Genomic DNA, 27,550 nt, shown 5'->3' with positions numbered 1-27,550 from the left:
CTACATTCTATTTTGTTTAGCTGCCAGGAAATTGTTGCACAACACAAGAAACATAAGTTTCCATTCTTCAGTCCCAATTAGGTTAGGGCAGTTTCAATCACAAAAACCCTCTAACCATTTTAGTCCTGAGACTGCTTCAGGGAATGGCAAAAGATCGTCAGCAATTATTTGATTATTCACACATGAGGATAATTTTTTTGCTTTGTAGGTTAAGAAATAACTAACATGATGATGTGCTCACTCATTTGGACTGTTAAATTCATCCCTCAAGCAAGCAAGTAAATAATATTCATCAGCAAAATCACTGCTAGAAGTCTCAATTCTAAGTGTGTTATATTATCACTTTTCCAGGGGAATTGTTACAAGATTTTTAATATTTTCTCAGAGTCTGGATTTGAGTAATGATTTACTAAACTAACAGCTGTGTTTCAGAAACTTGATTTTAATTTTTGGGCAGCCTTTGAGGGACATGAAAAAAAAAAAGACATCCTTATCAGTGGTACCATTTTGGTTTCTAGAACTAAGAGAGCAGCTACTTAATTCAATGAAATGCATGCACACAATCCATATATGTTTTCAAAACACTGTCCCTCAGGCAAAACTATGAAAGAACCATTTCTTTTCATTGAGATATTTTGGTGTCATTACGTCTCCCAAGTTAGTTTAAGAATATACATAATCTTGGAGTATATATGTAGAAGATAGCTGGCACAGGCCATGATGCACCAGTGAGTAACATATCCTAAGAGGATTTATATTGCAAAATAGTTGGTGTGATAAGTCAGAGATTTGAGGAGAACAGAATACTTTGGTCTTTGTTCTGGTTGATGGACCAGATGTCTGCATGCAGCTGGAGCACTGCAAAGGCTGCAGATGAACCTTCAGGTTCAGTTTATACCACAGGACACCAGGATCCACCCTATGATAGAGAACCAGCCTGTGATGTGACCCAGGACACAATAAGCGGGGAGAAAGAGGAGCTTTGCTTCGAAGGCACTTTGCAGATTCAGACTAACACATTAGGATTTGCTCCCATATTGCCATTTATTGCATTAACAATTCTCTAAATCAGAGGTTTGGCAAAGACATGTAAATTTGACAAAAATATTTAGCTAATTAAGCACGTGAAATTCATTACTGAATCTGAGAAAGTAACTATAGTTCATCTCAATTACATCCAGTGTTTTTACTGAAGACCAAATCCTAAAGCCTTCTTTAAATAATTGAAGCTATGTTCTGCAGAATGAACTCTGTTGCTAAATATGTGTAATGTTTACTAATATTCAGACTCCAAGAAGAAAAGAAAAAACCTCAAATGCTACTTTGTATTATTTGTAAAAACAGTGTGCCAAGGTAAAACATTAAGCCAAGAACAGGATGACTTTGGACTTTTTTAATCTGCATATTAATATAGACTCTAGAAATTATTTCTTTATTTCAGAAAATTCAGGTAATGAAACATGTAATAAATTCCATTGGTTAACTACTATTATTATTTTTCCCAATACCAGAGGAAGAAAACTCTATGTTCTGTAGGGGGATAGAACATAAGTAAATAAAGGCAGTATAAAATGTAATCTTATCCCCTAAAGAGTTGCAGCTGAGCCAATTATTAAGGATTAGGAGCAGGCCTGATGTTAACAGGCCACAGCTGTAGCCAGTAAGAAGAGTGTTATAAAAGAGTGGATTGGTTTGTTTAGGGGAAATGGAGTGAGTTGGCTGCTGTGAGGACAAGGAAGAGGCAGTACCTGGAGGAGCTGCCTACAAGAAACATCAAGGAGGTACAAAACTCTAGTGATACGGAACCCTTGCAATGTAATGATAATAGAACTCTTGCACTATAATGGCAAGGTGTTCAGTTTTTGTTTTGATTTGTGTTTTTAAAAACCCAGAGCTGCAGATCTTGCTGAAACCAGTGGTAGCAAAGATTTGATGTAAATTAGGATCTCAATTCTCTTTAAAACAAATTATCTAAGTTGTAAGCGTTACTCACGCAAGTCCCTGAAGCAGGATTTGCTGTGCAGCATGTGGTGGAAGAGCTCACACAAAGGCTGCTCCACGGCAGGCACGTTTTGGCAGGTGCACTCTGTGAGCAGCATCGTGCCCCAGCTGCTGACGAAGGCTGCTTTGCAATCAGCAGTGGCAGAACAGGGCACGTCATCCTTGAGCAAAGTTTCAAGACAAGCTTCGTCATTGTAACATTTTTTTGTCACGTGTCTCCAACACTTTGACCGAAAAGTTGTGTATTTTTTCCTGGTGGGGGGAAAAAATAAAGAAAAACAAAACAAGTGTACAATGACACTTTAACAAATGTGACTTCATAAAAAGACATTTAATGAACACCACTAAAGAGAGTGTATTTCCAAGGTACCACTTAAGCCTTAAAAATTGCAATATTCACTGATAGCTGATCTAAATTCTGCTCTGATTTTGAGAAAAAGCTTCTAATCAGCACCTGCTTTCCAGAGTCCAGAAAACACAGTGTGAATTCCAACAGTCTCAGATACTCAGAGAAGAAATGTGAATGCAGGAATTAGACCAGTCATCCCAATGAAACCGCACCAAGTGCTGTTCTAGTGGATCCATTTTTGAGCAATGTGAAGGAAGAATAAATGTTCAACTTATTTAGCATTAAATAATCTACATCCAATGTCAGCCCCTTGGCCCCCCAAATGCTAACACAATATAAAATTTCAAAGGCTCAGGAAAAAGGACACTGAACTTAAAGATAAATTGATAGTAGAGATAAATCACATGAAGAATTAACTTGTTACTCAATTCAGTAATCTCAAATTATTTCCATTTATTTGCTTTTGGGATGGAATAAAATTGGCCCTTAATGCACTGTATATGACAATAGAAAATATCCATTATAAATTAACTAAAAAAATGTCGGTAATTGTTAAAAACAAATCTATCATATTAAATTTTAGGGGATGATAAAGGTAAAGTCTAGTATATAGTACCTTAAGCCATTAAAATATTCTTCCTTAATCATATATGTTATAATATATAATAATATATCTGTTATATTTGCTATTAATTTGCTATATATGTTAATAACATATGTTATATATTGATATTGTGTAGTTGATATTGTGTAGTAGCCACAGGCATGTCACATGGAAAAGCATGGACTGTTGCAATACTGGGTAAAAAATTTTTGTCAATATTTTTATTACACAAGCAAGGATCTCAAAGCAGATGCCACCTCTGTTCTAACGGAATTATTTTCATTCACCTCCTGATTTATGGATGTGGCTAGCTATAATTCACAGACTAATTTTGCTAATTATATGCATTTATTGTCAGTGCCAGGAAACATTAATGTTCCCAAAATGATGGGGAATTCAGCCATAATGACATTACATGTCTATACATGTACAGACATACATTTATAGCCCTTTGGCTGTTCTCACTGACATCAATCTGAATAATGTGCAGAAAACCAAAACCATCTCTTGGCCTCCTGGTTTATTGACTGAAGGTTAATTTCAGCACAGCTTTGAGGTAAAATTCAACTCTAACCCACAAGGTGACCACACTGAAAAACAAAGTGGGCCACTTGACTCTCCTTAAAAGGAGGCAATTAGGTAGAAATACAAATATGGGTAATCCTGTTGCATGTTTTAAAAATATAAAATGAAATGTTGAAAATGCGTTATCCTTCATGAGTTTGGTGGTCTGTGCATGTTTCAGGCCAGATTTTTGAAAGCTTTTGCAAGTACCCTTGAGATGAAGAGAATAAGATAAAAGATTTTTGAACAGGCCAAGCTGGTTGCGTGGCTGTTGGGTACAAAGGGTCAGACTCTGCCCTTGAAAGGTAATTACTTTTACCAAACAAACTTTGTCTGGTCTGCTGCACAACTTGGGCAAACTGCTGGAGGGCAAAGGTGCAGACAGGCAGGTGTTATCTGAAGAAAGGGGTAATGAAAATATGAAATAGCATAGTTTGTCCAACAGAAATGGTGTTAAGTGTCATGATACAGGCAGAAGAAAAGCATGCATTAGATTCCAAACCTTTCTGAAAATTAATCACTTCAGTTTACTTGTGGGATTACTTCAGGAATTACCACAGTTGATCCAAACATCTGTGATGATGTCAAACACAGCAGATACACTGCAGAAAATAATTTTGTTATGGCTGGGATATATAGAGTATAATAAAAATGGTTTGACAAAACCATTATTAAAAAGCACCTTAGTGGGCAAAATACTTCTACTCACCTGCACAATTCATTCTCTTCACACATCTGGATTACATTCAGACATGATGGGGGTGGAACTACAGTAACTGCACAGGGCTTGCCATGGAGAAGTTCTTTGGCTCTGTAGCAGGATTCATCATGCTGGATGCAGTCACAAAATATCATCATTTGGGCAACTTCAAAAGGCATGTTTCCATAGAAGAACCTTATGGCTGCTTGACATCCTTCCACATTGCACTTCTTATTTACTGAGCACAGTTTTAGGTACAGGGACAGCTGTTTGTTACACACTTCATCTTCAACACACTCCCTGTTCACATCCAAACAGGTCCTGTTTGTTGTGTGTGCTAAAACCAATAACAGCTTTTAAAATAAAATCTCAAGAAAATTTTTCTCAAGTGATGAGTGGTAGGTGTCCTGTCTACATAATTCCAGTAAATCAAGCTTGATTCCCAAAATTGTGATCCAGCTCCTCCTTCTTTCTTGCTTCTTTTAAGCCTACTGATTAACTTCATACTTCTTTCTTGCTCAGCCCGCACTGCTCACAAGCAACCCTCCTGAAACAGGTGAAATCTCCAGTGTGCAGTCTTATGCTCAAGTAATGAAGAGAATATAAATGGCCTTTTTGTGCTTTTAACATCCATTTAGGCATTTCAAGACTGAAATAAACCTTCCAAAGATATCTAGAAAATTCTAGACCCTAAAATGCTTATGGGATAAGATTTGCCTCTGTAAGTTTGGCAGAATCATGATTGTTACCTGATTTCCATTTACATTACTTGACTGTTACCTGTTACATTTTTGGGTTGTTCTCTATCCAGTACCTTAACTGAAGATATGTTTGGTCTATTAACTCCCTGCTCATCCATTTCAATGAAAAGTATTAATTTTAATCTGAAGAAATTTTGTACACTGTCTGAAAATTGAGCTAAAATTATTTATTAGGATTCATAAGTAAATTCAGACTTACCTTGTTTGGAGAGAGCAGATAAACCCCATTGTAATTTTGTTTCCATACTAATATTGTCTAGAAGAAAAAGATACAGTACAGGCATAAATTGTAAATAACATCTTAGCTTTTTAACTTTAAAGTATTGGCTGTCTTGCTGGCATAGCACCAGGAATAAAAATAAACAAGAATAAAACAAATTAGTTTGGCCAAATAAAACCCACTAACAAATTCTGAATTCAGTATTACATATATTCATAAGTTTTGGGGTCAAAGCACAGTTTATCAAAGGCTGCTCCTAGCATTTTTTACATATTTGAAGATCCTGTGGACTCAGTAAAAGTTTTGTAGAGCTTCTCAGTGCATTATAAAGTCAGATTTCTTGTAAATATTTAAAAACCAGGGGCCTTAATGTGTTTATCAATGGACCAGTTTTCAAGTTCAACTGACTGCTTGTCATGACCTTAAGTCAAGGCTAGCAGACGATTCTTGCTATTAGTAAATTATTTTTGTTGGTCTTATACTGCTTCTAGTTATAGCAAAAAACTGAAATTGACTGATTTAGATCAGGTTGTATCAAATTAACTCATTGAAGAACAACAGTATTTGCACTTAGACCATCATATTGTATCAGATTCTGAATTTATTTGTAAATAAACCTCCTAAAATAATCATATTTCCAATTTTGAATTGCAAATGGGCGAAAATCCCTTTTTGTAGACTGTGGACACTACTGCTATGTAAAAAGCATTAGGCTGCTGGAAGAGCACTAACTTGTGTCCGTGACCAGATTTTTCTCACCATCAAGATCAGCATTATCGTCATCATCACTGCCATCACTGTCACCAGCTCCCGAGGCCTGGCTCTCCTGTGAGTGCTGTAAGCAAGGGTTGTTGAATATTCCCTTCCAGATTGTGATGCATCTCGCCCGACGCGGCTCTGGGCAGGTGCACCTTCCCAGGGGCGTTGTGCTCAGCTCTTTCCAGGCCAGCAGGCAGCTGGCGGGCCGGGGGGAGCTGCAGGTGCCCGCGGGTGCCCGGCAGTGCCGCTGGAAGCTCCGGTGCGCGGCCCAGCAGCGCGGCTGCTCCCGACACAGCCGCCTCGCCACGCTGCAGCTCCCCGGATCCGCGGGGCTCCTGGGGGGCCTGACACCCAGCTCAGGGTCCGACCCCGAGGGAGACTCCAAATAGTCTGCAGAAATAGGTACAAACAGTTATAAATCAAATGAATGGTGGATCATCATCACAGCGCAAAAATTTGGGAAAAGGGTGCTGTCGCAGAAATGAGGCCTTTGTCGGGGATGAGCCATTTGTTGGTGAGGGGAGACTCGGACACTCAATATGAGTGATAAGCAAGTTCCGTTTATTGAAGAGAGCATCAGACACTTATACAGCGAGTAATAAGCTCATGAATATTCTGTAATATACACCGTCCATTGGCCACACCACAACATCAGCTCTTCCCCATTCCTCAGGGGTTACATCTCTCTTTTCTCATGTCTCTTTCACTATTTATTATCATACTACAGCTAGGCCCAAGGACATGTTATCTTGCAGGTGCAGGACTTGGAATTAGCCACAGCTTTGTAATTTTCCATTCTCTAGCAGCTAAATTCCCAACAGGGTGCTTGTCTGAATGCATTACAGCAAGTGGAACAGCCCTAGCTTAATTCTGAGCTGTGTACAAACACATAATAATTCCAGTCTTACAAACTAATGAATCTTCCTCGTGTTTACTGTGTGCTGTTAGCTGTATAGTACAGTCCACTCTAACAGTTCAGCAGTAAAACAATAGTAAAAAATCCTCACTAAAATTACTGTATAAAGAGTTTAACTTCGCATAATTTTAACCACCTACAGCTTGGACATATCATGGATTATCATCTTAAGCAAATGCATCATTTTTAAAGAGAGAATGACAACTCCAGAAGATGGTTGATTCATTACCTAAAATAGCAATTGAAGTTAGACAGAGAGAATTATTCCTGAAAGTGTCTAGCAACACCATATGCTGTCCCTTGTAGGTAAACTCAACACTACTGTAAGTCTATCCAAACTTGTTTCTATAATGGTGAGAAATTTAATGTCAATTGTCAAAAAAATATAACATTATATCATTTTGCTAGAAGCAAAAGCAACTGTTCCAATGACAGCAACATTAGGCTTCAGATATCCATCCTTCTTGTTTGAGGCAAGGAGTTTGGGGCAGATCAGGATGTTACTATTCCCTCCACATAAGGCCACATGGTCTAGTACTATATGAATGTCCAGTCTAGTACTATGATGAATGCTGTGTGAGGCCAGTAGGGTGTGATGGATCAGTGCCAGGAATCACTTTGAAACTCACTTTGCAGACTCTCATCCACTGGCTGATTTTATCTCTTGTGTCAGCTTTGCTAATCATTATGCCAGGAGACTTTGAACCAGAAACTGCAACTTCTTCGTGTACCAAGCAATTCTCAATTACAGAGATAGACTTTCTGCAAGGATAGGGGTTCTCAGAAAAATAAAAATAAATTGAGGGGAGCTTGGCTCATTGATTAGAGTAATATTTTTAAAAGATGCACTCTGAATATTATGTACAGCTTTATGCAGGTGGTGACTATGTTTCACACATCCAGTAACCTCTCCTAGATGTAGTGAACATCCTTGTGCAACACAGTGATTGCACCCCTGTGCAATCCCCATCCACTCATCCTCCCATTCAGAAGTTACTGAATGTGGCTATATACACAACATAGATCCAGTAGCTTTTCCCTGGGCATTGAGTAAGCCTCAACACACATTGTGTATTCACTCTTGCTTTCCAGTGGATTCAACAAAAGTTTTAGAAGTCATTTGGAATTCTCACATGCATTTAATTGCTTTTGTTTGTGGCATTTCTTTCATATGCTTGATGGAGCATGAATGTCAAAGAAAAGACAAGACTAATTTTTGGGGGCATTTATCACACTTGAAAATAAAGTCAAATCCTCTTAAAATGGTGGTTGCAAAATTACTGGGTTTGGTCTTCATAATTACAACTTCATGTTCAGTTACCTTTGTTGATGCTGCACAGTTCCCCAAGCAAAGTTGTGATGCTACAGATATCGTCTGTAGTGCAGACACAGTTTCTAAATTCTGGGTATTCATCAGCCAGGACATGGATTATTCTATTACATCCAACACTGTCTTCTGCCTTGCATCTATTACCTAGAACTCACCATTAAAATTATAATTTCGTTAATGCTTATGAATGCTTAAGGGATATAGTTACATAAAGCAATTCAATTGAAAAACAAAAATATTATGCTTTGCCAAGAGAAGACAGTCTTATTTTACAAATTTTAAATAATATTCAAAGTAATATAATAAAGCTGTGGGTACAATATTGACGTCTTTTATTTGATCCAATCCATTGCCAGAAAATTTTCTCTCAAAGTACACAAAACCTTAAACCCACATCTTTTATTTTAGGCAGATCAGGCACTGAGACCAAACTGAACAGGTGCCTGGGAGTGGAAGGGGCACAGCCTGAACTGAGAGACTTATCTTGGTCCTGTGTAGCAGAAACGAGGTGCCTGGTACAGGGACAGGAACCCAGAGTGCAGGCTTGAGGCATCACTGTGTGATGGAGTGAGAGACAGGACACAGAGGGCAGAGCCAGCCCCATGATAATGGTGATGAGAACCCCAAGCTGAGGAGATGCTTGCTGTTCTCTCTCTCATGTGAGGATGGTGCAAGCCTACAAATGCCATTTGGATATTCCCTTGAACCCCTACCCCACAGAACAACTTCACTGCCTAAGTTTAAGAATGACAACAAATTTAAAGCAGCCCAAGAATAGTCTGATTTTTAGGATTTTTAGAATAAAAATGAGGGAGAAGTTAATATTAAAAAAAATGGTGCAGAAACTTTAGTTTGCTGGCCCAGTTTCATGTCTGTTTGCATGTGCATTTGGACTCAATGGTAACGACACACAGGATGTCAGGTCAAATTTTCCACGTATGTGTGGTGAAAATAAAGAACATGTACTAGTTTGTGGTACAACGGTAAATCAATCAACCATCTACTTTATGAGATAAAAGCTTTTCAAAAATATTATTGTTATGATGATAGTGGGATTGTGTGCATCCTCAGCAAATTTGCTGATGGCACCAAGCTGTGTGGTGCAGTTGGCACGTTGGAGGGAAGGGATGCCCCTGGAGGGACCCTGGCAGGCCTGACAAGTGGGACGACACAAACCTTACAATGTTCAATGAAGCAGAGGGCAAGGTCCTGCACCTGGGTCATGGCAATCCCAGACACACCTGCAGGCTGGGCAGAGAAGGAATTGAGAGCAGCCCTGCAGAATGAGACTTGGGTGCAAAGGTGGATGAAAAGCCCATCATGAGCTGACAGTGAGTGCTCACTCAAAGCCGTGTGCCCTGGGCTGCATCAAAAACAGCGTGGCCAGCATGTGGAAGGAGGTGATTCTACATCTCTGCTCTGCTTCCATGAGACCCCAGCTGGAGTGCTGCATCCAGCTCTGGTGTCCTCAGCATAAGAAGGACATGGGACTGTGGGAGCAAGTCCAGGTAAGGGTCAGGAAGTTGATAACAGCACTGAAGCTCTTCCCCTACAAGGAACAGCTGAGAAAGCTGGGCCTGGAGAAGAGAAGGTTGTGTGGAGACCTCACAACCTTCAGTATCTGAAGGGGCCTAAGGGAAGCCAGAGGGATTCCTTGTCAGGAACTGTAGTGACATAACAAGCAGTAATGGGTACAAACTGAAAGAAGAGAAATTTAGGTTAGATTTTAGGAAGAAATTTTTTTACTGTGAGGATGATGAGACATGGGAAGAGGGTGCCCAGGGAGGCTGTAAATGCCCCATCCCTGGCAATGTTCAAAGCCAGTTTGATAAGGCCTTGAGCAACCTGGTCTAGTGGGAGCTGTCCCTGCCCATGGCAGGGGGGGTTGGGGCTAGATGATCTCTAAGGTCCCCTCAGCCCTTATCATTATATGATTATATGATTTATTATTGATTAAGAAAGTTACACATCACTTAAGAATGTTACAAGTGAAGCAATTTAATTTGATTTAGATAAGTTTTATTTTGTGAAAGCCATGATTTACCTTGTTAAAACAGGTATGTGGATCCCCAAACCAGCACATTTCCTCTCTTTACCTCAAGGATATTAAATGTCTCACAATATGTAAGAGAAGCAGTCTGTGGCTCACGAGATCCAGCCAGGTCACAGGGCAGCATGAGGGCTGGTTTCTGTCCCCTGAGCACACAGGCTGATGTCTCTGCCCTGCAAATGGTGCTGCCTGCTCCCTGCCTGGCTGCTCCCACAGGTGTGGGGCAGCAAAGACTCTGCACTCAGTAAAACTGCAAGTGACAAGAAGTCCTGTGTCACCAGCACCAAGGGCAAGCTTTGATGTGAGCAGGGCTTTAAAATCACTTATATGCTGCTGGCACAAATAGCAGTGGAAGGCAGTGGAGGCAAAGCTCTGCAGGAGGAAACAGTGCATTTTGCCACTGCCTGAAGTAATGAGAATCAGCTATTCCTGACTTCACATCCCTGTCCTGATCCCCCTTTTTACCAACAGTCTCTGCATTGCCCTTTCTCCAGCTGCTGACGAAGGAGGGTTTGGGGGATATATTAAATAATACACTGCCAGTGGGGAATGTCCCAGGCCAGCAAGAGCTGCAGGTGCCAGCCTCTGCTCCCACTCCACCTCTTCCATCAGCAAAGACCTGATGGTGGCTGGGGTTGCCTGTATCTCTCCAACCCCATCTTCAAATTTCCTTCTGCTTTTTCAGAAGTAGATCATGACCCCAGACCCTTAGCACTCACAATTCCAGAAGTCAAGGAACTCAGGAGATTTATTGAAGGTCACAGACATAGGATACTTCCTGACCATAAAAATAGGATGGAAAGGATGCAGTGACATGGCCCATGAAGATGAGTGTGTGGATATTCTACTCTGCATTTTATCAACTAAGAAAGGGAGAATAAAAGAATTTCAGGAAAATATATTCCAGTAGAAAGAGAGCAATAAAGATTAGGAGGGGCTGGTGTAAAAAGTAGCTTATTCACAAAATTTGTGACTGCCTTTTTCAAGGTGCAGAGCACACCTCAAGGGTGAAGGTGAGTAGAACTAGAAGAATAAGCCCCCATGCCCCAGTGTATTTTGCACAGCCCCCCAGCCTCACTCAGCTCACCTGTTTTCATGGCACTGCCCAGTCGTGGCCAGGAGCTGGGTCTGAGTTCAGTGCCCCTGTGCTGTGATCTCACTGTGCTGAGCCAGCACCTGGCAGCTGGGGCTGGGGAGAGGCTGTGGGGCCACCAACATGCAAAGGGCACAGACACAAGCAGGAAGCACATCGGATTTATGGGGCTCCCTTGCGTGACTTCTTAAAAACTGTGTAGAAATAACCTATTATCAGTATTGCTCTGTTTGTACATGGTATTGATTCAGCTGTGATTAGCAGCAGAAAATATTTTATTACTTGTTTTCAATTATTGTTGCTTTACCAGGGATTAGTTCTAGGTAATATATTTTATCTTATACATATGCTTCTAAGGCATTTAAGAAAAAAAATGCTCTCTCAACCTAATGTTTGGCAGCCATTATTCATAATTTCATTTATTTATAGGTGCACAATTCATGTACACAGGACCACAGGTAGAGGCATGGCAGAGTAGTAGCTGACACTCCCAGGGTGATAATCTCTGCTTTTGCTTAATCAGCTCTTCAGTCATCTCAGTGGGAATTGCATTTAAAGACTACAGAGGAAAGTGTGAGGTTTTCCTCTCTAGCACTGGTGAGACCACAGTTTGAATAGATCTCCAGAGATGCTTCCAACCTCAATGAGTCTGCTATTCTAGGAAAATTAAACTCATACAGATCTAATTCAAAATGTGATTCCTTAAAATGAAAGTGATTTGAGTTGTTTTTTTTTTAAACCTTTCCTGTTTCCCATTCAAAAAAATAAAGAAAATTTATACTTATGGTTAAATCAGTGTTCAGAAATGTCTTTTTTTTTTACATTGAAACAACAAAAGGAAAACAAACAAATAATCAATTCCACAAATACACCATAAAAACCCAAACCTAAAAATCTTCATTCAGCAGTGCTGAAACTCTTTTGATTTTTTCAAAATGAAAAATCTTATTTCATCAAAATTTAATATTTCTATCTTTTCTATCCTGACCTGGAAGCTGATTCATAGACATTTTCACACAGTTTTTTCTTTCCACCACATTTTGGCCACAGAGATGATAGAAGGATTGGACCCCGAAGATTATAAACTGAGACTCTGGAAATGCTGCTGGATATTGGGGAAGAAGTGATGGAAACTTTGACAGGAAAAGGAGTGACTTAGGCAGTAGTTTGGAGAGTGTTCCCAGACCTGCACCGAAGAGCAAAAGATGCAGGTTCTGATAATGTACAGATTTAACTTTGAGGTTACAGTCTGATGGACTGAGCTATCGAACTCGTACCCCAAAGGAGTTTCATTATAATTTGTAGTTAGGTTTTCCACAAAGAAACTAACAAAGCAAATATTTACCCCATTGTTCTATTGCCTCCAAGTAACATGTTTGTGCTCAAAGGACATTTTTCATTCCGACAGCATGAAATTTCTAGACTTGCACATGAGAGTCAGTGTACTGTTACTCTTACTGAAGATGCTGCTGGTGGGTTTTCTATCACTGTTTCTGTGGGCTGTCTGAGAGGTACCACCAGCTGTCTGACTGGATTCTCATGCTCTGGGATCATGGTACTAAAAGCACATTTAGTAAAATTTGTCCTAGACCCAACACAATATCTGAGTGTTCTGCAATGCTGGAGAGTCCTTGCCAAAATCTATTGTCCTAAGGAAACATACAGATGCAAATCCAAACAAGCAGTCACAAGAATGAGTATTTCTGGAAGATTTCTCTGGCCCAGTTACAAATATCTTTTATATCAGTGAATAATACATAGGATAATAAGAATATTATGGGACAATGTCATACATCCAAAGGGAGGCCATAGAAGCAATCATGTTTGCCCATTTCATCTGGCTGCAGGGTACCAAGATTAACAGGCTACAGCACAAATATATGTCTTTGTGGCAAGTAGTGCTGGTGCTAATGTGTTTGTGAATGATGTGAAAGAAATAAATTCAGCTTGTTCTGTTTTGGTCCTAGAGAGCTCATCTTTAGGGCACTTGAGCCAGAAAGTACTGCATATTCCAATATTACTTTTTTCCTAAACAGCAGCCATATCTTTTGAAACTGTTTCATTTCACATAAAATATTCAACAGATCAATAAAAGAAGCCCATCTGCTTTGGGAACTGTTGTAACTGTTACATTATCATATACTTTTCATTTACTTCATCTGTTCTTAAAAGTATTCAGACATTCTATGCAAAGTAGATAAGTATCTGGAAAGGGACACACTAAGAAAGACCCCAAAGAGAATTTTCTACTCTAATTATTTCAAATATTGTCTTGTGACTTGGGACATTTGGAACATCAAATACATGCAACAGATCAGACAGACAGAGGCATTCATTCAGGTAGCTCATACTAGAGGTGAATGTTTTATCTGTTTCTTATTCTAGTACAATAATTAAAAATTACTCTAAGTAACTACCACATTGTTTTGGGTATTGTGTTAGATTATAGAACCACAGAATTGTTTAGATTGCATTTAGTTACCAAGGAATATTGTAATAAACTATGAACATACAATTGCATATAGCAATTCAAAATCAAGGAGCGTACACCATACAGAATTACCTGAAATATTGCAGGCATCTTCAACCACATTCCAGACACTCTCACATCCATTTCCAGCATTAATACATTGCTCCCTCAAGTGCAGACAGTCAGTAGTCTGGACAGTAGATATACATGTGAAGTAAATGAACAACACTGTAAAAACAGAATACAATGACTATTTAAAGCAGTAGATACTGTACTGACCCTTTTCCTTTAAACATAGATTTTAAAAATATAATTTACTATCATTTTTTCTATAGATTCAAGTTTGCTATCAAATTAAATTTTAGCAGAACAAAGTTTTCCTCCATTTTGTAACTGGAAAATTAAATTTAAATGTTCAAAATTTCAGTGTGGCATATTTTGCATTGGTTTTGCCCCAGTATTATAACAGTAACCATAGTTATATATGACATTGGTACATGGATATATAGAAATTGTTGCAGTTCTGAGCTCCACAATAAATTACAGAAAGGAAGACAGTATAAAATTCAGAATAAACAGTACTTTATTCACATGAAATCTCACCAAACTAAGCTGTTTAGGAATTCCTATGAATAGAGTGTGGGAAAGAGATTTGACAACTACAAAACTGTTAAATAATAAATATGATTTTATTTTATAAATACAGTACTCTTCACTCTCTTTATTTTTATTTCACAGATGCATAATTTCTTGAAAGCAATCTTCACATATATGTCTTCATCTGCTTTCCTGAGCGCATTGAGCCTGCTAATTACATTAAAAAGTTCTGGAGGTTTCAAGGTAAAGAATTTTATAGCAGCACTGCCTGTGACTTATCAGTAGAAAATTAAATTGCCTTGTTAAGAAAGGATAAATCAGCTGGGGTTTAGCTCTTTCATTAACATTCCCATGGTAAGGCAACCTCTAATTTGTAATCATGTGTCTTTATTTTCTATAAAATTAAGTTTCAGTCACTGATTTCAGGCCTTATCAAACTACCTGCTAAACACCTGATGTGTTTTCTTTAGTTGTTGAAGAACACAGCATCTTTCTGACAAAATACCTTCCCCCCGCCCCCGTCATGTTCAGGTAAATTCATGTGGAATTTGAGTGGTTTCCAGCATTGTTTAATCCCTTAAACATCATTTGCAAGAGGCATGAAATGTTGCTTCAGGATTTGTTCAGACCCTAGCTGAAGAAATTAACTTTTTTTCAATTATACATTTTAGAATAAGAAATTATATATCAAATATCCTTCTTGATAACCTTAAAGAGCCATTACTGTTTAGAGGTGATTCCATTCCTTCTGGGAACTATATGCCAGTGATATAATAATTCTGCTGTAAGGAACACTTTTCGGACGTGTGTCAATAAATATGAAGCAACATTTAATACATAATAATGGACAGGTGCAACAGCAACTAGTGTGCCTGTGAGACAACAAAGAGGCCACAAGCACTTATTATAGCTGGTGCTAATCCTTGCTCAGTGGTGCATATTCCCAACAGTTCCCAGATCCATGCAGGACTGGTGGTAATTTCCAGCCTCAAACACTCCCGGGCTCTGTCTGTCCATCAGCCTTGAGGACATACTGACAGAAACAGCTCCTACCTCTTGGCCTTGAGGAATGTGCAGCTGGCCCTATCCATAGGACAATTGAGGCTTATTATGACAGCATTTTAGTTCTAGGACTGCCTCCAAAAGGTCTTTCTTATTTTGAAATTCCTCACTATTTATTCAGATGACAGAAAAAAAAAAAAGTTGCCAAATACCTTACAGGGCAAAATGACTGCATATATAGAACAATACAAAATTATAAACCCACATATTTATTAAGAAAAGGTATTTTGCTGGATGACCATTTATCTATTTTTTAGGCTCTTACACAACAGAAGGTTTACTCATCTGACTAGGATTCACATCACAAAGTCTCTGTGCTCTCTTCCTCGTGTTCAGACAGTTTTCAAGGACCAGTGGCTGGGACAGTCAAAACAGGACTGACTGCACAGCCTTCCTGCCACGTTTTAGGGAGTATTTCACACTGCTGCCCGTTTTGAACCTAACTGGAAACTGGTCCAAAAATAGGAGGAGATGTTTTTGCAAAATAAAGAGGTGAGTAGCATAATCTATGATTTAAGACACTACAGCTGAAGGAAGGGTTCTTTAGGTCTAATGACCTATTATGGATGGGTCTATGATTCCTCAGCAGAACAGAGGGGGTACACAGCCAGAAACCTACACGAAACAAACTGTCCTATACGATTTTAGAGTCCAGAGCACTCTAGCTTATGCAATTTCTTAAACTGACAGATATTACTTTAGTTGCTCACTTTAATTATTTACTCTAGTGTTTGGAAAACTAAGTGATTCTGCATAGAAGAGTTGAGGTCATCTAAGAGTTAGTTTGCGGCTAAAACTTTTAGCAAGATCCATATTGACAAGAAGACACACATTTAAATTTCTACAGATGTCTCTATTTTTATGCAAAGGCCTACTGATTTGCTGGGTAGGTGTACAATTCTCTGTTTTCTGTAAAATTTGGTGCCTAAATCTAAAAGGAGGAAAAAAAGAAACATTTTAGCACCTTCATTTTGCAGATTGGGAACTGAGGAATGGAGGAATTACATTTCCCAATTCTGCAATCCTAAAATAACGAAAGTAAGTAATAATGAATATTAGGAAACGAAGCTGTGGTTTCTATCCAATGGCAAGAGCAGTGGGATAACAAGCTCCAAAGGCAAAATGGCAAACTACAGCTGAATATACTTTGAATATAGTTGAAAAGTGATAAAAGACAACTTTATTTTAACAAAACCTAGGGCAGAACTACCTATGGAATACTTTTAACACAGAAATATCAGTTTAGAGTAGTGGGGTGTTAAAGAGAGAAGAGCATGTATACAGTATATAGTGAGGAGAAAAGGAGAATAACAAAAATTAACATACAACATACTTGTCTCATCATATTCTCCTGTACCAAATCTTTCTGTACCAGCTTTGTTATTTTCCCCTTTTCTCCACTCAAGCCCGAAGGCAGTGTGAGCAGCCCTGTATGCAGCCCTGGCAGCACCCTGCGCTCCCCGCCAGCAGACAAGTGGCTGTTCACCCAGAGCAGGTGTCCCCGCCGCTCCGCTCCTGCCCCCCGCCGCCCTGCCCTGCCCTGCCGGGGAGCGCTCCCGGGGCCGAGCCAAGCCTGACACCCGCGGGAGCAGGAGCCGTGCCGAGGGACAGAGGGAAGGAAGGGGCGGCCGGAGCTGCCCGCCCGCCGCACTTACCAGGGCCGAGGAGAGCGGCCGTGGCCATGGCGCTGCCGCGGGTGCCGAGAGGGGCCACAGGAGCCGAGCGGAGCCGCGGGTGCCGGAGCGGGGCCACAGGAGCCGGAGCGGGGCCACAGGAGCCGAGCGGGGCCGCCCCTTCAGCACCGGCCCGGGGACAGCGCCCGCCCGGCCCGCCCGCCGCTCCGGGCGCTCCGAGCGGGGGCAGCGCTGACTCCCGCCCGTACAGCGCTGCTCCTGCCTCTGCCCCTGCAGCGCTGCTCCTGCCTCTGCCCACCTCCTGCGGCCAGGGCACGGAACGAAGCTTCCCGCCTCCTGGAGCGGCCTTGGCTGCCACTGGCACACCCTCTGCGTACATTCTGCGTACATTTCTTGTCTTGCCACAAACGATGAGCCAGACCGCGTCCAGATTACACTCAGGAGTTCTTCGGCATCTTCCACGGGATTTGGCACTCCCTCCGCACTTAGTTCTCTCTCGTTTGATCTCCAGAGAAACCAACAGAGTAGGTCTTTGGCTGCCGCCTATAAGCTCCTTGGGAAATGCCTGTTGCTATTTCCTATCACCTTCTGTAAGCACTTTTCCACCAATTTTAGGAGTGAATTTCTTTTCATCTCCCATGTGGAATACAATCTTGATCAGTTAAGGAGAGAGAAGACTTATGAAATATGTTGGATGGCAGACCAGGGGAACAAATAATTAATCTATAGTCTGGTCCCAGATTAGACTATGAGAGTAACCTCAGGTGTTTCACTAGAATACCTCAAAAACCAGTTTGCCACATAAGTCAGCAGCTGACTTGGTACTTAACAATGGAGCAGTCAGCCATAAAGGATGCAATCATACACCTGCTGGCTCCAGGGTGTGTGCTTTGCTTTTGCAGTGAAGGAGGAGGAAAAAACAGATCCCTACTGATTTCCCCATGCTACTCATGAATCTTATTTTCACAAATTTTTTACTGTATTTGGTAATTGCAAATACAGTAATTTTACTGTATTGGGTAAATGCCTAAACAAAAAGATGTTATAAAATTTTCAGCTTAGCTATTGGAGAGACAGATATAGCGGTTGAAATCTTGTCCCTGCTGACAAAGCAAAACTTGACCCAAAGTCCAAATTTTGGTTATTTTTCTTAGCTCAGGAAAAATCTATCTTGCCTGTAATTTCTCTTTTTATTTTATTTTACACTTATTTTTAGCTAGTTTTTTAAACTGCATTATTTATGTAAGCTCTTAATGACAAAATTATCAAATATTTGTTTGTGGGCGTTTTAATTGTTCAATAAATAATATATTACTTCACCCAATATATCCAACAGCCACAGAAAAACCTAATTGTCAAGTAGAAAGAACAGCCTGAAAGATTAATGTAATTTTAGCTGTGAGACAAATTCTGGGTTGGAAAGCTAAATTTGCCTTTGCTTTGAACATTGTAATATGCAGCAGTAGGTTATGATACGTCATTGAGTGAGGGCTGACTTAAAGCAATGTTTGGTGTATTCTCCATCCTATAAAACACTCTCCAGGTTAATAATACATATTAGTTTTGCTAAAACCAGGGAATGAGATGGTTTTCTCTATTTAGTCCAGAAGAAAAGGAAAAACATTGTGGTTTTGGAGGCGGGGACAGGGAGATATTATCTTGCATTCATTGTGACTGCAAGGCACAAGCTTATCACTACAGTGACAACAGTAAAGGAGAAACAGGTCAGGAAATCAGACCTTCAAGACTGTGAAATATGTTGAGACACAAAGCACCACAATGATGGTGGCACAAGAACTCATATCTGCAGGAACAAATATGCTGTGATTTAAACCCTATGTTTAATGCTGCTGTGGACAAGCAGAAACAATGGCATGAGAACTCCATTTCTCCATTTATCTCCCTTTCAATAGTGGAAATATTAGAATAACAAAGCAGCTAGAGGTAGCAAAGCCCAATTATGGCTCAGATTTTAGATAACATTCAGTATTTATATGCTGGATAAGAAATGTTAATTCATTATACACTCTCTTCTCGCAGCTATTTCTATCTCCATTGCTGGCTATTGGTCACTACTGGGTTTATTTCTCCTTGTGATTATTTCAGTTAAAAAAAGGTATTTCTTGAAATTTTAAAAACTAAAGAAATAAAAGAATAGGAATATTTTCATCAAAAATATTTATTTTTGAATGAAAAATCTTTTCATAAAAATAACCAGATATTTTTCTTGATAACTATATTTCACCAATATTTAGCTTGATGGCCAGAGCGTCTGGCAAAAATTGGTTAATGCTCTCTAGCTCTCCTTAGAATTTCAAATCTGATATAATATCTGAGTGTATAATTTGTGTCTGAAAGACGTGCTGTAGAAATTGTCCAGAGAAAAGCCAGAATCATTTGCTAATGAATGTCTCATATTTTATTTATCTTCTCCACAGAAAAAGTACTGCTAAGTTAAAGTTGTGGTTAAAAGAAATTCCTAGAAATGTTGGAACATTTTAATTCTGGAGATCTAGGTAAAAATAAGAAAATATATAAAAGAGAATCAAGATATGCTTTCTCTTACAAAGACAAAATTAAGGCCAGAATCTCCCTTTCTAACACAGCACAGAACACCTCCAAAAACTGCCATTGACCTTTAGTGATGTTCTTTCCTCAGAACTAATTCAGCTAACACTATTTATCCCCCTGGCATTAAAGTAGTAGCAAGAAGAATACAAATTGTGTCAGCAGGTGCTATTCACCCCCTCTTTAGAGAGATGCTAATTAGGATTTGTCCATGAGCATCGATATTCTGGTTCTTTCTTTGCTGGCCCAGGTTAGGAGTACTGAGTCCTTTTCCTCTCTGTTTGTCTCACAGGGATCTGGGGAACACACCTGACAAGGCATAAAAACTTTGCTGCCTTCCACAGTGACCCTTTATGTTTGAAAAGTATACATGCTCCCCTCTTATGCTGTCCAAGTTTCCTTAAATAACCTTTGCTTTCTACATTCTTTCCCTTTCTTCAAGGATAAGCCAAAAATACATTTTCTGAAATAAAAATATAGCTTTCCCAAATGTGGGCATAATACAGATTTTTCAACCATGGGCTGAGATGTTTTATGTCTCAAATAAATGATTACTGATAATTATTTTGCAGCTGTGTTGCTATACTAGTTTTTAACTTTATGACTATTTATTTGTTTATAACTAAACAAAAGAAAAGCTTAGAGGACTTTTGAAATTCCATTTCCCCATATCTGTAATGTTTTAATTCAGCAGGTGTTTGTTAAATCATTTCAAATTTTATAGAAAAAATATATATCTTGTTCAACATTCTTTAACAATTCTGCATTTTCCATGGCTGAAAATAGTCTTCTTATGGTAAAGGAATTGCAATAGCTATGAAATCAAATCCTGCTGTGCTTTCCACAGTTATTTGGGCTTTAGTTTCTTAGAAGACACGAAGAAAAATAATGTCTTAAAATAACATTGATATAATAGCTATACTTAAAAATGAAGCTTACACACACGAATATTGAAAATCCTATTATTTTATTTGATATTTAAACATTCTGTCCATTTAGATATTTTTCTTTATTTTTTTTTAATTAAAAAAGAGTATTCTCCTTTTCCGCTTTAAATAGAAAACTTTAATATCCAAATGAATGCAAATCCCTTTCTCTCACTTAACAGCAATGAGAACTAGGAGGAATTGCAACAATGTCAAGTAAAACAGCTGTTGGGGAAGGCTAAAGCATAAAGTGATTGAGCACTTCATAAAACTATAGTTGCTATGATAGATAATCCATTGCATGACATTAGGTCAAAGAAAAACCTAGAAAAATATTTACAAAAGGTAATCAAATAACATCTGGTCAATTAATAATTGGTTTTATAGAAACATTTGAATACATGAGACTGTCTTCTTCCTATGCCAAATAATTTTTAATAGAAAAGTCCTCCCTCTCACCTCTCATCTTACCTATTCTTTTGAAAAATCTGGACTGAAATGCAAGAATAGTGCCACAGGGAAATTGTATCTCAGGTTCTCATAATTAGCCTTTTTCTAACCAATAGACCACATTCTTCTAGAAGACTAAGTCTCCACTGATGCACCATGTTCATCCTTTAAGGAGAAAAATACAATACATAGTAGGAAGCTCCAGGCCAGAGAGATTATGCCATAAATAGCTGTATAGATCTATAATTGATTGTATCTTTTACTTATAAATGGCAGTTGAGAGGGAAGTCATGAAAATGAAAGACAATTAATGTTCCCTACGTTAAAGATTTTCAGAGATCTTCTGGAGCAACACGTACACATCACGGACTAAAATGAGCTACCAAAGTTAAAATATCCAGTCCTTCCGAGGTGCTGACACTTGTTATTCCTATTGGCCTGAGCAGAAAATTTGAGCCTATAGCACCTTTGAGCATCACATAAGTTTCATTTAAATGGTTACTTTTTAGGCACTCAAATCTGAAAAAAATAAAAGGCTGTTTAAGTGTAATCTTATGAAAATATGTGACTTTCAGCACTTTGGATTCACATCTTAGAAGCGATCTATACTTAGAAAAGTAATGTAGACTCTCCCCAAAGCTGAAGTGAAAGTTCCATAAGAAACATAGAACTTACTACAAGTGGATTTGCAGAAAAAGAAGTGCAAAGTAATGCCAGAATATCACTAGTGCATAAGTAAGCATTCTTTGTACATGAATCAATCATTTATAGAAAGAGGATATAAATAAATGGTGTTTGAGCTTTCTTTCAAATACTTAGATTTCTTTATATGATACATTTTAGAACATTTCACAGCATCTAAAATATATAAAAATAAATATCTACAATATTTACAAAGTATGATACAATCCAATCCTTAAAAAGAATTGTAAAGACATGTTCTTTAGCTCATACTGAGGTAAGTAGGTTTCTGTAAGACTGAGAAAAAAGAGGATAGGCAGTTATTTTGAAGGAACCCCTTTGTCCAGTTGTAGTCTGTACCACAGCTAAAAGCATGTGACACTCTGTGGCAGTTGTAGGGTATCGAGCCAAAGTCATCCTTGCTGTAACTCCATCGAAGTGAGTTTAGTTATGCTAGGGACAAATTTATCCCACTCTGCATTCTCTGCTTTGACAGCGTCTTCTGCAGAAACCCTCATGGCTTCATCTATGTTTGAAGTCACGTTCATCCCAGGTATGTGGAGATGCAGCTCTGCTGACTTCAATGGGCTGAGCATAGCTGGGATATCTGTAGATAAAATAAAGATTTTAAATTATTTCACTGCTTGTATCAGGTGGCTGGCTAACTGACTCTCTGATTATCTCTCTCTGAACACTCTGCAGGTGATTATCTATTAGTAAAATGGTCTTCCAGAAAATGTTTCAAATTGCATTTGAAAATTTGAAGTGAAAGCTTCTTGACTGAAGACTAAGGGCATTTCTAAGGCATAAATCTAGATTTTTTAACTTTTCAACATTTTAATGTGTTCTACTACTTATTATTATACCCTGTGGTTCCTTATCCAGATGCCTTTCTGACCAGCAGTGCACCATGGCTTCCTGTTTATGAATCAGTCATGGAATCACTGATAGTTTGGGTTTGAAGAGACATTTAAAGACCATCTAGTCTAACTCCCCTGCCATGAGCAGAGGACAGAGAGAAGAGAATAAATCAGAAACAAAGGGTAAAACATAATTTATAGCCACACTGTCAAATGAGTTGCATATTTGTAACTTTGCTTGTGCTGTACATAAAGGAATGGCAATGCTACTGAATTCAGGTGAAAAACCCCATTCCTTCTACATTAAGTGAAAAGTGGCTTCCCAGCTGTTCCTGGACACATTCAATAGCCTACCATGAAAAGAACAAAAATTTTGGAAAATAAATGAATATTAATTGCTCTTTTGATCAGTCTAACTCACACCAGAATGCATGCTAAGCAGATACTTTGAAATGGTAAAAGACATTAATGGTAGTTCAATCTCTACACTCAGTTTTGATTAAAACATTTGTTATAAAATATACCACAACTTCAGCTAATTAGATGAGAGCTGTTTATATACACAGTCCAATGATAGGGAAAATAATTTTCATACTCTCAGATAACGGGTTCCTTATTTACTTAGTAGTCTAAAAGAAGTAGGTATCCAAAGAAAATATTTGTATAAAACATGACTGCTTTTCTCCCTAGCTATCTGCAACACGACTTGAAATAAATGTGAGAAATTTTCTTCCCTCATTATATAATCAAAGTTATGGCATATTCTATAAAATATTTATTTTAATTTTCTTTTCTTCTTAAAATTAAGTCAGTTCTTAATTTTAACACCCTTCTCTCTTTGTGCTCAGATCCCAATATTGATAGATGCAGAATTAGAATTTACTTCTATGGGATCAAAAAGCATAGGGACCAGTATACTAATAGTGAGTAATAGATGCAGTACCATTTGATGGAATTGTGTTTATGTTGGTCAATACAACGTGTTCTGAAAGTTTTGAAACGTTATCAAAATTGCTGATCTGGGTGGTCAAGGATTTCCGACTCTCTGTACTGGCACGACCTCTGTTGAACCGTTCGTCATGGTGGCTGCGAATGCCAAAGATGCAACAGGAAAATGCTGCTTTAAATTCTTCTCTAAATTTCCCTGTCAACCACAAAAATGACTCATGAAAAAATTGTACTATAAACTGCATTTCATCAAACTTTATAGATTAGGATATAAAGGAGATATCTAAAGCAAAATTAATGTGAACCACCCAGATGGTCTTCTAATGCAAAAGGAGAAAATCACAGTTTAATCATCTTGGAGAAAGACAGAAAAAAGACAGCCTTTCTAAGAGGACATGTGAGGTGTGATGTGAAGACAGAATTATTCTTGGCTGGACAGAATGGACAAACTAGAATGATTAATGACACCACCTCATAGATAGTTTACGTATGTAACATAAAAATAATTGAGCAAATATAGGCTTGAATGATTGTATCTTTACTTGATATGTGAAATGAGAGAGCATGGCTAATTTGTGTTTTATCATTAATAGATTTTTAAAGAAGATTCACAATGTTTGACAATTCCATGCTTTTGGGGCTCAGAGGAAATTGCTCAGATCATTATCATACTACACACCACAAAAAAACTATAGTGGGCCAATACATAGTGAGGATCAATAGAGTTTTGCCTCCCTGTATTTAGCTGCAATACTACCAGGTCAGGTCCTCATTCTGCTCTCCAAGCCAAATGACACAAATACAAACTGTGAGAAATCTATACTAGCAAGTAAACAGCTGGTTTTTGAAGTTGACCCTACTTGGCACAGTCTGGCCATGCGGGTACTATTAAAGACTCACAGCCTCCAAATCCCAAGACTTGGATATAACACGCCAGCTGGGGACAGCCCCCAGACTGTGCTACCTGCCAGAGAGCATCCAAGAGTCTTTAGAGGAATGGTAATTGTTTCAGATCAAAGTCATGCCAGGAACTTCTCTGCCACATTAATGTCACACTCTAGCACTTGGACTCAGGCCCTGGCACACTCCAGGTTACTTTTGGTAGACAGCTGAGGGTAATGGGATACTTCAGGCAACTTCTTCTAGGAAGAGGATCTAGCTCCCACTGGAGGAGCTGAGCTGAGTCATTAATTTTTGCTATGGTTCATTACATTCAAATTACACATTAAACTTGAATTCTAGGTAACAGTAACTTACCACTGAGGAAGTTATAAATAATAGGATTGGCAGCACTGTTTGCGTATACAAGCCAGTGTGAGAATGTGAACCAGGCATATACAGTTTCTCTGTCATCAGCATGATTAAACATCCCCAATACCCTACAGAAAGAGAAAAGCAAACCTGAAAGATGGCAAAATTGGAATTCGTCTTAAAAAATTTTACAGCTTCTAGCCTGATATTCTCTCTGATGACCTATTTGCAGTACCACAAAAAGGCTGATTCAGCAGTGCTCTCTTACTTGAGAGAAAGAAATCCTCTCCCCAGCCCTCAGCCTCCTGTCTTGGTGGTTTGGCACAACTGAGACTTTACCATGGTGAAGATGCACAAGTTTTCTGCCAAGGAATTGAAGTCATCTGGTGTAACATAAGCCAAGAAAAGATAGGAAAAGTTGCTTTTGATGTACTTATGTCACTAATCTTCCTGGCTCTAGGCCCACTCTCCAAGATACTCTCCAGGCCACTCTCCAAATATCTCTGGAATTGAAAAGGTATTTAACTGGCCCCAAACCTAAGGCTACTGTAGCAGTTTCTGCCCTCCAGAGAAATCTGCATCTCCCAGACTCTTTACGCATTACTTCTGACATTCACATGAAAATCTAACCCTGGGCCTACTCTGATATTGTTGATGTAGCCTGTGTATTTCCTCTTTTTCATGTTGTGGGAGCCACGAACCATCTTCTGGAAATAGTTTTCTCTCTAAATTTCCTACAAAGGGACTTGAGAATGAAAAGTATTTAAATTAGGCCTCAGGGAAGAGCTAGAATTGAGTAGGATGTATGTAAACCTTGAAAATCTCCCTTAAAAACTAAAATGTTCCAATAACACTCCAATTAAAAAAAAAAACACTAATAACATGCTCATTTTTTTTAGGATATTCAAATCTTCTGGCTGTGTGCCATTATTTATTGGTATTCCAGGGGACTCATGAGGTGTAACTTTACCAAAGCCTCAGTCTGTCAGGCACTGTATAAATACCAAGAGTGTACACAATCACATACGAAAAGCACAGAGAGAAAAAGATAAAAAGTTAAAATACAGCTTCATAAGACCAATGGAAGGGTTAGTCTAAGGTCTCAAAACTGTACATGAGTAGCTTAGGTTTGAAGTCAGCATTTCACAGCCCTTAGAGCCGAGCCACAACACTGCACTCTGCTGCTAACCTTCAGCTGCTGCTTTAGGTGATTGCACTTCCATGGGGGCATTTACAGCAAACAAGCTGCAATTTCACATAAATGATGAGGTTTGAAGAGGAGATAAGTTAGATCATTTTTATGAGGAAGATCTTGTTAATAAGAGTTCCACAATCTGGCCTCTAGTTTAAGTACTATGGATAGGTTATATATATATAAACATATAGGTGCTATTTATATTATTTTCTCGCAATACTATGCTTATTTTCCACTTCTTTATCATGCAAAAAGTAAGCTTATCTTTCAATAGTATCTGTCAGAATAAAAGGAATCTTGTAACAGAGAATTCTGGTTTAGACAGAAAGCTTTACCAAGTGTTTATATTTTGAGATAAACTTTACCTTTTCAAGACATTAAGGATGCTAATTGGTAGGTAGCAAAGTGCAAAAACCAGAAGGACGACCATTAGCATACGTGCTGTTTTCCTTCTTGCACGAATCTGTTTTATTTCAGCTGCCACAGCACTAATCTTTGACTTTGTTGATTGTCCCAGCCCTCGGGGCTGTGCTGAAGGCTGCTGCGGTTTCCATTTCTTCTGAACAACAGAAGAAGTTCCTGGGATCTAAGGCAAACAGAATAAGGGGCATTTTGAGAAACATTTTAATAAACCAATTTTGTTGGCAGATATAACAAGACAAATAGACACCTCAACATACACAGTGTAAGCTCACAGGGATAAAAAGGATTTTTAAATTAATTTAATTGATGTAGCTGCAGGAAACAAACTGAATTTGAGACACACAAGAGGGACTGCATAAAAAATTGTGTTTTATACACAGATATCAACTGATGCCCTCAAGTTTTCTTTACTTCCCACATACCTTGTCTTGCCTGCATCTTCAGACTATCAACATAACCAACCCTATTGCTGCAATTATGTTGCTTTAAAGTTCTACATTAAATGTTTTGTTGTATAGCAGAGTAGTTTTCCCCACTAATATGCTGCTAATATAAGATACCATACAGTTTTTCAGTACTGGAAAACAAGGATTTAAAGTCTACATAGCTTTAAGTGCCATAAAACTTCCATACATGCAACCCATATGACAGTGAAGTAGCTAAAGAAATAACCACAGCTGAAGTGTGGATCTCTCTGCAAAGTTCTTCTAAATTGAGGGAAATCATGGAAATCAACTTGTCCTGCCAAGACACAGGAAGAATTAGATTAGTCAAAGACATGCAAAGAGTTGCATGTAGGACCATGCTATTAAAAAAAATGGTTTTTTGTTTCCTGCGCCCTCACATAAGACAAGCCAAGTAAAACCATTTTGCTTCAGTTCTTCTAAATTACTTCCTGCCTGCAGCAAAATGTGAAAGACCGCAGATGTCAAGGACTATCTCAGAGAACTCTATTACAATTACATTTATAATATTTTCAATGTCATACAGTGTGAAAACCTCTTGGCTAAAAATACAGTTTTATTTATGTGTAGTGCAACTGTGTGTAGGGTGACTAAGCTCATGAGAAATGTTTCAACTTCAAAAGTATCTGAAAAGTTCACATTGTCTATTGTAACTTTTTTTTTTTTTTCAACCT

General features: G+C 38.6%; 2 protein-coding genes across 12 annotated transcripts in view; both read right to left on the bottom strand.

Annotated features, from left to right (window-relative positions):
- The window catches only part of GFRAL (GDNF family receptor alpha like), a 32,807-nt gene extending 15,126 nt beyond the window's left edge, over nucleotides 1–17,681 (bottom strand). Inside the window, exons 1-7 of one of the 9 annotated variants that reach the window (XM_074538222.1) lie at nucleotides 17,132–17,681; nucleotides 13,911–14,045; nucleotides 8,196–8,354; nucleotides 5,932–6,348; nucleotides 5,179–5,235; nucleotides 4,228–4,555; nucleotides 1,994–2,253 (exon numbers count right to left, since the gene is read on the bottom strand). In XM_074538222.1, coding sequence (XP_074394323.1) covers nucleotides 1,994–2,253; nucleotides 4,228–4,555; nucleotides 5,179–5,235; nucleotides 5,932–6,348; nucleotides 8,196–8,354; nucleotides 13,911–14,045; nucleotides 17,132–17,489 — 1,714 coding nt within the window. In that variant the 5' untranslated portion in view covers nucleotides 17,490–17,681. Of the gene's footprint in view, nucleotides 1–1,993; nucleotides 2,254–4,227; nucleotides 4,556–5,178; nucleotides 5,236–5,931; nucleotides 6,349–8,195; nucleotides 8,355–11,341; nucleotides 11,511–13,910; nucleotides 14,046–17,131 lie in introns of those variants that run through there. The other 8 variants (XM_074538223.1, XM_074538220.1, XM_074538221.1 and 5 more) reach the window with 8 other exon arrangements.
- A 1,871-nt stretch (nucleotides 17,682–19,552) lies between these two features.
- HCRTR2 (hypocretin receptor 2) overlaps nucleotides 19,553–27,550 on the bottom strand; it is a 35,220-nt gene continuing 27,222 nt past the window's right edge. Inside the window, exons 5-8 of one of the 3 annotated variants that reach the window (XM_074538214.1) lie at nucleotides 26,355–26,575; nucleotides 24,801–24,922; nucleotides 23,539–23,739; nucleotides 20,595–22,342 (exon numbers count right to left, since the gene is read on the bottom strand). In XM_074538214.1, the coding sequence (XP_074394315.1) occupies nucleotides 22,149–22,342; nucleotides 23,539–23,739; nucleotides 24,801–24,922; nucleotides 26,355–26,575 (738 nt within the window). In that variant the 3' untranslated portion in view covers nucleotides 20,595–22,148. Of the gene's footprint in view, nucleotides 22,343–23,538; nucleotides 23,740–24,800; nucleotides 24,923–26,354; nucleotides 26,576–27,550 lie in introns of all 3 variants that reach the window. The other 2 variants (XM_026792785.2, XM_074538216.1) reach the window with 2 other exon arrangements.

Source organism: Zonotrichia albicollis, chromosome 3 (assembly GCF_047830755.1).
Source record: "Zonotrichia albicollis isolate bZonAlb1 chromosome 3, bZonAlb1.hap1, whole genome shotgun sequence".
Taxonomy (NCBI): Eukaryota; Metazoa; Chordata; class Aves; order Passeriformes; family Passerellidae; genus Zonotrichia; species Zonotrichia albicollis.
The sequence above is the reverse complement of the archived record's forward strand: the minus strand, read 5'-3'. Positions and strand labels throughout refer to the sequence as shown.